Source organism: Drosophila innubila, assembly GCF_004354385.1.
Source record: "Drosophila innubila isolate TH190305 chromosome 3R unlocalized genomic scaffold, UK_Dinn_1.0 2_E_3R, whole genome shotgun sequence".
NCBI classification, from domain to species: domain Eukaryota; kingdom Metazoa; phylum Arthropoda; class Insecta; order Diptera; family Drosophilidae; genus Drosophila; species Drosophila innubila.
The window spans coordinates 23,581,962-23,593,005 of NW_022995380.1; the positions used below are offsets into that span (position 1 = coordinate 23,581,962).

At 37.8% G+C, this 11,044-nt stretch overlaps 2 protein-coding genes across 2 annotated transcripts; one reads left to right on the plus strand and one right to left on the minus strand.

Annotated features, from left to right (window-relative positions):
- Positions 1-28: 28 nt before the first annotated feature.
- Positions 29-6,773, minus strand: LOC117790866 (neutral ceramidase). Its single transcript, XM_034630473.1, has 6 exons — positions 6,658-6,773; positions 2,735-2,891; positions 2,021-2,344; positions 1,077-1,949; positions 401-1,011; positions 29-330 (listed from the first exon to the last, which is right to left on the minus strand). The coding sequence occupies exons 2-6, from the start codon at positions 2,858-2,860 to the stop codon at positions 147-149; spliced, it is 2,118 nt and encodes a 705-aa protein (XP_034486364.1). The 5' UTR covers positions 2,861-2,891; positions 6,658-6,773; the 3' UTR covers positions 29-146.
- Positions 6,774-7,788: 1,015 nt separating this feature from the next.
- LOC117791897 (STAM-binding protein-like A) lies at positions 7,789-10,695 on the plus strand. The gene is made up of 5 exons (XM_034631825.1): positions 7,789-8,131; positions 8,671-9,192; positions 9,254-9,575; positions 9,638-9,750; positions 9,815-10,695. The coding sequence occupies exons 1-5, from the start codon at positions 8,016-8,018 to the stop codon at positions 9,978-9,980; spliced, it is 1,239 nt and encodes a 412-aa protein (XP_034487716.1). The 5' UTR covers positions 7,789-8,015; the 3' UTR covers positions 9,981-10,695.
- Positions 10,696-11,044: the final 349 nt, after the last annotated feature.

The following is an 11,044-nucleotide window of genomic DNA, read 5'->3' on the forward strand; positions in this document are numbered from 1 at the left end:
CTTGGCGGTCAATTCAAAATGCTATGCGTTTGATTTTCCAATAGTTTTATTTAAGTTCTAAAAAATTTGGCATTCATTTTACTTGTATTTTATAAATAAAGCTTTTTCTCGATCATTTATAAAGGGTAAATAAATAAATGCACACTCTAATCCTCCTTGACAGTGAAAGAGTGCGTCAGACCCTCATAGGGATACTTGCCACCAAGGATATACTTGTACTCGCCCGAATGGCGAATGCGATACTCGCCGGGCAGCGTCTGTGGACCGATATTCCAGTAGATATCCAGTTCGCTGAAGCCCAAGATTGTGTTGGTACGATGCCAGACCATTCTATAAAAGGAATTTAATTTATATATATTGTAGTTAATAATATAATAATTACAATCAGAATTCGACTCACTTTGTCTCCCAGCTGGCATCAGTGTGTGTGATCTTCCAGCGATCCTCGTTGATCTTTCGCTCGATGGTAAAGTATGTCTTCTCCGTGAATAGATTGTTGCGGGGATTACCCGATATATAGGTGGCCTTGACGGTATCATTAATGCCGTATTCCTTATTTGGCTGCGTCTTCACATAGCCAAAGTCCGTGCCAATGGGATGACCATCAAAGAGCACTCCTGTATTCAGGGACAACATGACATCATTCATATAAGGAGGACTCGGTCCGGCGTCAACGGTTTCATTGAGCATCATTGCCTTGGTCAGTTGCTTAAACACGTCCATGTAAATGGTGTGAGTGTGGGGTCCAAAGATGGTCGAGGCAGCCTCATAGCGCTGTGCCTGATACTCCTCCGGAGTGACCGTGTAGCTGGTGTAAATGTTGGTCAAGCCGGCAATGATGACATCCGTGTCGATGTTATCAGCTGCCAAGGCGGCGGAACGAATCTGATTCCTTAAGCGACGACCCGCCATGGTGGTGAACTCACATGGCACTGCGGCAATGATGACATCGCCAATCTTCAGCAACTGGGTGGAGACAATTTTCGGTTGCCATTCGTAGGGGAAAGTTGCCTAGGAGAGTGGAAAGAGGGGAAATTAGTATCTCAACCGTGTATGCTTATGTCGAGCTGACTCACTCGTCCTGTGGCCAGAAGAATGGGCTTTGGAGCATGGCAACTGATGTCCTCCTGCGTGGGCGGCACAATGAAGTCGCGCACAAAGTTCCACATGGGATTATCCGTGGTGGTGCCCTGCTCAAAGCTAAAGGCTCCAGGACCATCGGTGGTGCCAGCTGCGAAACTGTAACCCATTGCCGGATGGCATCCTCTAATCTTGTCCAGCTTGCGGGTGAGCGGATTGTAGGTGCTGCCATTGTAGTTGGGCATGTCCACAAACTGATGAATGAATCGCACATCTCCAGTCACCTCACGTGCTGTCGTTTCCTGGCTCTGTTCGTTCAACAGTCTCAATGCTCCCTCGGCCAAGCGCTGTCCAATGATCTGGGTGCTCTCGACCATGTCGCCATTCCGGCCTGGACCCATGGCAAAGCAGTCGCCTTCGCCGACAGGGCAATGGGAGGAGAGCAGGTCGCATTCCTTGCCAGAAATGGAGCACTTGGGACCCATGATATTCGGTGAAACATCGCCCAAATTCGAGGAGCAAAAGGCGCCAACAAATTTACCCTTTCCTGGCATCTTATTGGGATTGTATTCCTTCTCCAGAAACAAGGAGGCATAACCCATATTGTCACTGGTCACCAGTTTGTTGGTGTTGTTCATGGAGGTGGCATGCACCGCATACCAGTTGAATGCCCCCAGCAGATTGTTCTCCTTGTCCATAAATCTCAGCTGCGCCAAGGTCTTGTCCACATCGTGCTCATATTGGGCCCGTTCCTCGGCAGGATTGCGCAGATACGACGACGGCGAGCGATTGATGTTGGCATTTAGCACCGTAGTCTTGGAGTAATATATGCGACCATCTACCAAGTTATCCGTAGCACGCTTAATGCTCTGAAATAACAGCATATCATCCATTAGGTACATCATATATCTTATGGATCGTTTAAATATTTGACACTCACCAAGTAGATCCCTTGGGCCATGACCTCAAATGTCTGCGGCACAAAGCCCAAAATGGAGATATCGTAGAGCAAGTGCATCAAGAATCCTCCAGGTGCGCCATGAGTGTGTGTTCCACTTATGGCCACGTTATCGGCAGTGTAGATATTTCCATAGCGCGCCTGAAGACGCTTCACCACCTCCCTCTTTACGCCATAGCCCATCATGCCACAGTCGGCACTGACGAATGCCACACGGTGTCCCTTCTCATCCTCCACAACAAACGCCCGAGCGAAGGTGCGAGTGTGCAGTCCTTTTCCGACCTGCTTAAGGTTCGCATAACCCATCTAAAAGTATTTTTTATTATATATATTACATTTTTTATTCTATATATTAGCGGATCGTTAGTAAAGATATTTCTTATTTTGTATGTAATATTTTAAAAAAGGAAAAATATTTTTTTAAAAATTCTTTCTGACAAATAAAAGGTTAGTTTAAACTATATATTACATATATATTCTAGATATTTGTGGATAGTTAATAAAGATATTTCTTATTTTATGCCTGGTATTTTAAAAGAGGAAAAATTTTTTTTTTAAATTTCTTTCTCACAAGAAAAGGTTAGTTTGAATTTAAAATTTTTACAATCTTAATATATTCATTACATTGACAAAAACAATTAATTTTTTAATTATTATTGTCACGGCTCATTCTTTCGACTCTGAAATAGTACTCACAAAATTGATTTCCACTGGCGGGCCAGTTATGTCCGCCCTGCCCACGCCCACTTTGTAGCCACTGACCAGGCTGGTCAGTCCACATAGCGCTAACAGCGCGTATAGGCCAAATTTCCAATTAGCCATAATTATAAATCGCGCAATTAAAATGAATTAGCTGCAATGAACGGGAGCGATTGAATAAAATGATTAATTAGAGTTAAAAATGTGTTAATAATAAAGTGTAGAAATTCATAAAATGAAAAGACCAATTTTTAGTTAAAATAGTGTGACATTCTGTTAAAAGCGTTACTTTAACATCTGTATTTGGACTTAGCAAATAACCTTCCTATACAACTGAAAGTGTCCGCTAGATTTGCATCTATATAGAAGTATGAGGTCCACAAAACTTTTATGACAATAATTATTACTTAGCTTAAATCCAAAGTAAAAGATGTTGCGTTAAATAAATATTTTTATTAGCTACCAACAAGAAGTAAAGTCGACAAGTAATTGAAATCGATATCGACTTTATCTATTCAATGCAAAACAACAGACAACTTATCACATTGTTCAGATATTAAGCAATTGGCTGTCAATCAATTAGTAGCGCTTAAGTATTTTGCAAACATTATCGATAGCCAATTATTGTGAATGGCTTAACAATAAAATGAAATGTCAAGCCAAAGAGCCCATCAATAATAGATACATATAAATACAAAGTGAATATAGATACAATTTGTAAATGGTAAAAGCGCGGTTGATGACCAACAACAAATGCTAATTTATTGAGGTGTCTGTAATCTATGAGACCTTCAAGAAATTGCATCATTGAATAATGTAGAAGAAAATCAACTACGGACAACAACAAAGCAGAGCTCTTATCAGTTAAATGGAAACATGTTATTGCCAACCGGTTATATTCAGTTTGCAAAACAATCAGGCTCCTTCTGTTGCTGATACTGTTAAGCTACTGTTACTGATTATGTTACTGTCAATGTTAATATCAGTTACTGGATTTAAGCCAGCAGAAAAAGAAAACCAATCAGTCGTTGGATTTATAAGCAAGCTACTTTTAAAATAGAATCTATAAACATAATAGCTAACATATTTTTGTTATGCGGGCCACGTTCTAGGAAATCGAGTGAATGTGAGTAATTGCTTTGTATGTTTGCTATGTAATGCAACAGTCGCTGTGAGATTGTCGCGCGCTTTGCATAATTCAGTCGACAGGCTGACATTGAAAACGAAAATTAAATAAATACATATTGTACGATCAGTGCTGTCAAAGTTTGAGAAGCACATAAATAGTTTTAGCGGTAGAAAAAAGAAAACAACTAGAGTTGTTATTGCTGTACATATGTGGACAACTGAAGGGTTTTAATGTAACAAGCAAAATTCATTCCGTTGGAGTTTAAACTGACTGATACATTTAAAGCGTATTTTAATTGAGTAACTGGTATCTTATAGTCGGGAACACTGTTACCAATTTAGCTTTATATAACAGTTTTTTATCAAAAGTTTTTTAAATTCAAGCAAAACTCTTAACTCTTTTTCCTTGTGATTTGGCTGCATTGCTGCTTAGCTTTTTTTTACTTTATTTTTTACCAAAATTCTTCTTCTTACCGATACTCGTTGATTTATTTATAGAAAATTTCAATTTATTTAAAAAAAAAACCTTTTTTTTGAAAAAACTCTTAATATTAGTTTTTCAAAATTAGGTTCTTGTAACTGTCAAAATCTGTCGGAAACTCGACTTTAGTGCTCTTAACTTGTATTGCAACTAACCTATTGAGATTGTAAAATGTATATATTAACTTTTAACTTTTTTTTGTACATACAAGTAAATATATTTTATTAAGTTCTATAAATGAATCAACATGAGTATTGGTAAGTAGAGGCAAATATTATTACTACATAAAAATATACATAATTTTTTTTGGTAGTTTGAAAAGGCGGAAGTACAGAAAAACTCATTTGTCCTATGTCTTTGATATTTTTCGCAACTGGCTTTTAAATCATGCCAGATTTGACGGGAAAAAAGCTGCATCCGGCAACACTGCGAGTCATGCTCACATGCTGGTTTGAACAGGCTATAACAAAAGCCGAACTAAACAACAAAAACACACTGCGAAGCCAAAGATAACAGCTGCAGGGCCATCGCGCAGATACAAAGATACGAAGATACAAGTTCAAACTTGTAATTTACTGAATTTTAATATGTTTATGCAAAAGTTCATATATAAGTATGTGACATTATGTAGCTTAATAGTTTAAATTTGCAATTATTCGCTAGTTTATATAAAAGGTATCTAAAATAATGAAATAATTCTATTTTTGTTTTGTTTTCTTTTTAAGAATTTGCAATTCCGCCTTAGTCCAAATTGTAATTGGGTTTTATCTGATTTTGATTCGTAGCCGCAATTTTAACTGTGGCTTTTGTACTGTGTGTGCTTATCACTTGTCTCACATTGATTCACTTACAAAAGATTCAAATGTATCTCTTGGATACACGCCGCTGAACAACGAACGCAATGCCGCCCTGGCATCCAATTGAGCAAATTACAGAAATTTTTCGGCTGATGAGCCTTTTCATACACTTGATTTTTTCTCAACTTTATAATCTCCTTCGTTCGTGTTTTAAGATTTTTCGAGGTTAAACACAAGTAGCTCTTACGCAATAAGTCTCCTTTTATTTTTGGGCCACGTTAACGATCAGCGATAAGATTGCACAGCAAAGTTTAATTGAGCTATATTTAAACTCTTTGTTACGCTTTTAGCCAAGTGTATTAAGGCAATTGATTGTCGAGCAGACACTAATTTCACTTGCTACTCGTATAATTAAGTCCGAATGATCCAAATAATGTTCATTATAATTGTTTTGTTTTTATGGTCTTATCTCACGAACGCCCACTAATTAATATAGTAAAACTGACAGAAATTGACTGTGATAAGCGGGAAAAGCACGTAAAACACTTGTTGTTTTTAATTGTTGAGATTTTTTTGATTTTCAATCAGTTGCCAAAGGGTTGGTGTTCAAATGCGAAATAGATTTCAAAACACGGCTCATCATGTCATGGCAAAAATACATAGGGTACACAAAAAACAAGACTTTGCCCCCGCCTACCACCACAATAACAAATAATGCCAATGAAAATCCCAGAAACATACAAAAAATAAATAAAACGAAACTGAAACTGAAACCGAAACCGAAACGGAATCAACAATTTTGGGTCGAAGTCGCGTTGTTTGTCGTCGCGCTGGAGATCTGTTTTTTATTTAAATGACGCCCGCTATGCGCCCAAGTTGGCACTCGACTGATCCACGACAGGGCCACTAACCGCTGACAACTGACAACTAAAAACTGACCACCGAGCACCGAACACCAGCGAATGACCAAGATGGAATTACGCTCTCAGCTCGCGCTCAATTCAACTCAGCTCTGAAAGCAGCTTGCTTTTGTATTTACGTATATTTTTTGTTTATTTTGAATGGATTTTTTATTTCTTTCAGCCTTTGTGATTGTCGTCCAGCGCTCACTTAGTCATTCATCAGCTTGTCATGCAGTCATTTGTTCAATTGCTTTGCATTACAGCAGCCAAAGTATCTACAGTCAGTTCCATAGCGACAGAGATACGCATATATCTGTATCTGTATTGCTAAAGCCTGAGTTGAGTCAGTCACACTCCAAGTCTATTATTGAGTGAAAACTTAACCAGCTCTCTTTCTTTCTCGCTCAGTCTTTCTTACTCTTTGACTTTGGCACTATTTTTATTGCCATAACATTTTCTTGTTTTGAATAACCCAAAGATAGCTTATCAAATCGCATTGATAGCTGTTACAGATCGAAAGCAGCAGATTATCCATAATTAACTTGCACTTTCTGCTAACACTTCAAGTCATTTTTTTTTCATCAACTGCAACTTAAATATATTTTTACTTACTTTTGAAATAGCCAGCTTCTTTAGTCACACTTCAGCTTGCTGGCAGATCCAAGAACTGAATGCGAATGCATAGTTCAGCAGCAGTTTTGCTTGAGTTTTGGTCAAGTGGGGGTCTTTAAATATAGTAGCTGATAACTGATATTGCCTATAAGCGCTCATGTTTTATGAAGATTAGCCAAGCTATAAGTATTCGCGCTGCGATAAGGATTATTGGTATTTGCGAAGGTCCAACTAAACGCACTTATAGCTTAAGCAACAACAACAATATGTATATATGTTGCTAAGCTTTTATATATATTGTTATTTTAAAATGTAAGCGAAGCTCAATTTAACAAATGTCTAAAATTGTAATGGACCCGCAAATTCCAGTTTCAAAGCTTACGGCAAAACTTTTAAAATAATAGAATATCTACACAGATTATAATCTTGAATATAATTATATTTGTTAACAAATATTGTAATTTTTTCATTCTGAATGGAATTTATTTTAAACATTGCAACGGGGGTTAAAATAAATGTTGACAAATAGTTTCTTAAATTTCTTATCTCAACATAATAAGCCAATAAATCAGATTTATGTGCCACCTGAATAATGCCACTTCAATAACCGCGCATTTGCCAAAAAAAATTCAACAGTATCAATAAAAACCTCATGATTTCGACGCGCGAAATTAATTTTTCCGCAATTGTATTTCAAAATTGTTTTGCGCGGTTGCTTATAACACAGAGCTGCCACCAGGTCCAACTGGTTTTTCGATCTGGCAAGTAGTACCATTTTAAGTAAAATGTGAAAAATAGTAGCTTAAAAATAACGTTTTTAAAGTTTTTTCGTATTTGGAAGTTTTTTCTTATTAAATGTTTGCAGAATTGATGTGAGAATTTTGTTGTTTTTGTTTTGTAGTATATTTTAAAATTATATTTATAACTTCTCTCGCAAAGGGGTGACGAATTTATTACCTTTATTAAAATGTTTTTCATTATTTTCTCTAATTTCGAATTTTAAATTTTCGTCCAATTATTAATTTATTGCATTTTTCAATTTGCACTTCCCAAAATTTGAAATCAGTCACGTTATCGATAATTCAATAAGCCCAATTACGCCAACCCAGCCTGCCAACCCGTTTTTTGTTGCGAATTGTAAATTAACACACGCTGGCAGCACTTGTAAATCAGCCGTCTTTGAGAGTAATTGGTTTACAATTGTTACAAAATAACGAAAGCAACGGCAAACCAAAACGTTGGCCCAAAGCAAGGCTACAAATGAATAGTAAAAACAGGAAACAGTGAATTGCAAAAGCAAGAGGACGCAAACACTATCAAGGAGAGACAAGGACAAACTGAACAACAGTTAGGCAAAAATGTCGAAGGCCGTGAATAACATAAATATGGGCATTGTGGAGCCCCAGGAGCGCATGAAGAACTTGTCCCACTGTGGCACCGTCATCGAGGTGGACAAGAATATGGCTGTGTCACGGTAAGTACAACATGGATCTATGTATATTGTACATTCGAATAAGATGTGGCGGCAAGTGGAAGACAGCTCTTGCCAATGTCACCTCACACACTGGCAGGAAAGTCCTTGTACGCGTATTTGCCTTTGAAGGATATTCTCATTGGCATTTACTGTGTGTGCTTGTGTGGGTGCAAGTCTTTTGGCAGCTGCACACAAATAAAAACAACAACAAGAAGGAAAGGCTTTTTCGGTACGCCGAATATTTAATACCTTTGTGGAATCCTGTAATCAATTGAAAAATCATATGACATCATACGATGAAATAGTCAGATTTTAATTTAAATTGATTAGGATGTGTAAGACAATATCAAATATAAAATTTGTAAGATTGGCTGAGATATGTCGAAAAACAACAAAGTTTTTCATACTAAACCTTAACTTTCGACTGATTTTGAAACGAAATTCATATTTAGATTATTTCTCTGCAATTGTATAAAAACTAAAACAAGTGCTTTGACTAGTCAAATTTATGGCAAATGAATATGAATTCGGTCTTGCAGCTACTATCGCTCTGGCACGGAGATGCTGCGCATGGCGAATGTCTATCTGAACGAGGGCAACCATGAGAACGCTTTTATACTCTATATGCGATACATGACACTGTTCATTGAGAAGATACGCCAGCATCCCGACTATGGCAGCGTCAAGGCCCAGGTGAAGGCCATCAACAAGACCATCAAAGACGAAATCATGCCCACAACGGAAAAGCTACGCAACAAGCTGCTGTTGCAGTATAAAAGGGAGTATGAACAGTTTCTGGCCAACAAGGAGGCGGAACGTATGCGGGAACAGCGGGAGCAGGCCAACAAGAGGTCAACGGCAGCTGGTGTTGTGCCATCGCTGATTCCAGCCAATCTGCATGTGCAAATTGATGCAAACAACCAGCCATCAGCGCCAGATCTGGGATTGCTTGACCAGGTGGTTTATCCAAATGATTTTCCCACTGGCGCCAATCGCTCCAATCTGCCCAGCTCTGGTCTGTTGCTGCCCGGTGTGGATACTGGCGCTGACAGGGCATCTAAGTATGTATGGACTCAATCCTCAAGATTCCTTCTGATTATAGCTTTTATGTTGTTTTTTTAGTGCGTCCTCGAAGCCCGCCTTTGACCGCAACCAGAAGCCGCAATATAATCGCACTGACTCATTGCTGGCGGGTTCACTGCGCACTGTCAACGTACCTGCGGACACCATGAATGTGTTCCTACAGCTGGCACATGCCAACACCTCCAAGAGCATTGAGACTTGCGGTGTCCTAGCTGGGCATCTGGCGCGAAATGAGCTCTACATCACGCATATTATAACGCCCCAACAACATGGCACGCCCGACAGTTGCAACACAATGCACGAAGAGCAGATCTTTGATGTTCAGGATCAAATGCAGCTCATCACGCTCGGCTGGATACATGTAGGTGTCGTCGAGACCATGTATAACTTCACATAATACTTAAACGGCCTTTCTCTCTTTAGACACATCCCACTCAGACCGCTTTCCTGTCCTCCGTTGACTTACACACGCACTGCTCCTATCAGATGATGATGCCCGAAGCAATTGCTATTGTTTGTGCGCCCAAATACAATACGTGAGTCACTCTTTGTTATCGCCAATGACTCAGAAATTGAGTAATCTTTACAATGTATTTCCAGAACTGGTTTCTTTATACTTACGCCACAGTATGGCCTGGATTACATTGCACAGTGTCGGCAAACTGGGTTTCATCCACATCCAAATGATCCGCCTCTTTTCATGGACGCACAACACATCAAAATGGAGTCACAGGCCAAGATAAAGGTCATCGATTTGCGCAGATAGTATGCTGAAATCTTAGTCTGAAACCTTCAGCCAAAACTTACTTTGTAGCTAACCAACAGCAGCACCTTGATAGTGAACCACCCACTGGATGCAAAAGCAGCGAATTTATCAAATGCTCTAACAAAAGTCATTGAAACAACCTTAAGCAACAGTAGACTCAGTCACTTTTAATTTACTGCATTTAAACTTAACTATAACTTACTACATTCATTGCTCGGGTGTTATAAACATTGTAAATCAGTCTGATTTATATCTTAAATTCAAATTTCTAAATTCCCTCTACAGCAAATGATTTTTAAAGTTTCAGTTTAATTAAAAATTGTATAATTGTAACTAAAATAGCATAATTCCGAGCCTGCACTTTATTGACTTTTCTCGGCTAAGTAACACCAGCAGTATAATGGTTAAAGATTTTATTTATACAAAAAATGAGCCGAGTGATTGATAAAACATTATTAGAACTTTGCACGCAATATTATCTAAAAGGCAATAACTATTCTTGCATTTTTATCAGCTCGATTAGTTTATCTGTTAAGTTCAGCTTTACAAAATTTTTTAATGTGATTTACAATTGTGGCTTAAATTTTTTGTTATAACTATTTTTAACGTATGCATGTATTTATTATTGTATCTGTCAAGGAACTCAGCACACCGCTAATTACTCAGCTAAAGCAAATACCTTTGAATATTATTCATATACTATTGCTAAAAACTATGCGATAAAATGTTGTTTATTGAGAAAACAGAAAACGTGTTATGTATGCTTACTAAATTGCAAAATGTAATAAAAGTGTAATTTATTTTAATGAAATAAGCAAGAGAATTTATTTATTATCATCAACATTTAATATTTAAACGGTCAATGAACGCTGTTAACATAAGATTATGTTAAGAGAAATGTTAGTCGTTAGCAATTGTTCCTATTTTTTCCTAAAATTTTTGATTTGATAAAGATCACATGTTCAAATTTAAGTAATTTTCATTCATGATTTGTTTTGTTTACGCAATGTTAAGGCTAGTAGGGAAATTTTAAGATTATGTTAAAATTTCCCTCATTACAGTTG

Excerpts from the sequence above, each read along its gene's own strand:
- LOC117791897 (XM_034631825.1), top strand. The coding sequence starts at position 8,016 with ATGTCGAAGGCCGTGAATAACATAAATATGGGCATTGTGGAGCCCCAG. Across the intron at positions 8,132-8,670 it reads AAGAATATGGCTGTGTCACG|CTACTATCGCTCTGGCACGG; the intron begins GTAAGTACAACA and ends TCGGTCTTGCAG. Across the intron at positions 9,751-9,814 it reads TGTGCGCCCAAATACAATAC|AACTGGTTTCTTTATACTTA; the intron begins GTGAGTCACTCT and ends ATGTATTTCCAG.
- LOC117790866 (XM_034630473.1), bottom strand. The coding sequence starts at position 2,860 with ATGGCTAATTGGAAATTTGGCCTATACGCGCTGTTAGCGCTATGTGGA. Across the intron at positions 1,012-1,076 it reads TTCTTCTGGCCACAGGACGA|GCAACTTTCCCCTACGAATG; the intron begins GTGAGTCAGCTC and ends CCACTCTCCTAG. Across the intron at positions 331-400 it reads GATGCCAGCTGGGAGACAAA|AATGGTCTGGCATCGTACCA; the intron begins GTGAGTCGAATT and ends TTCCTTTTATAG.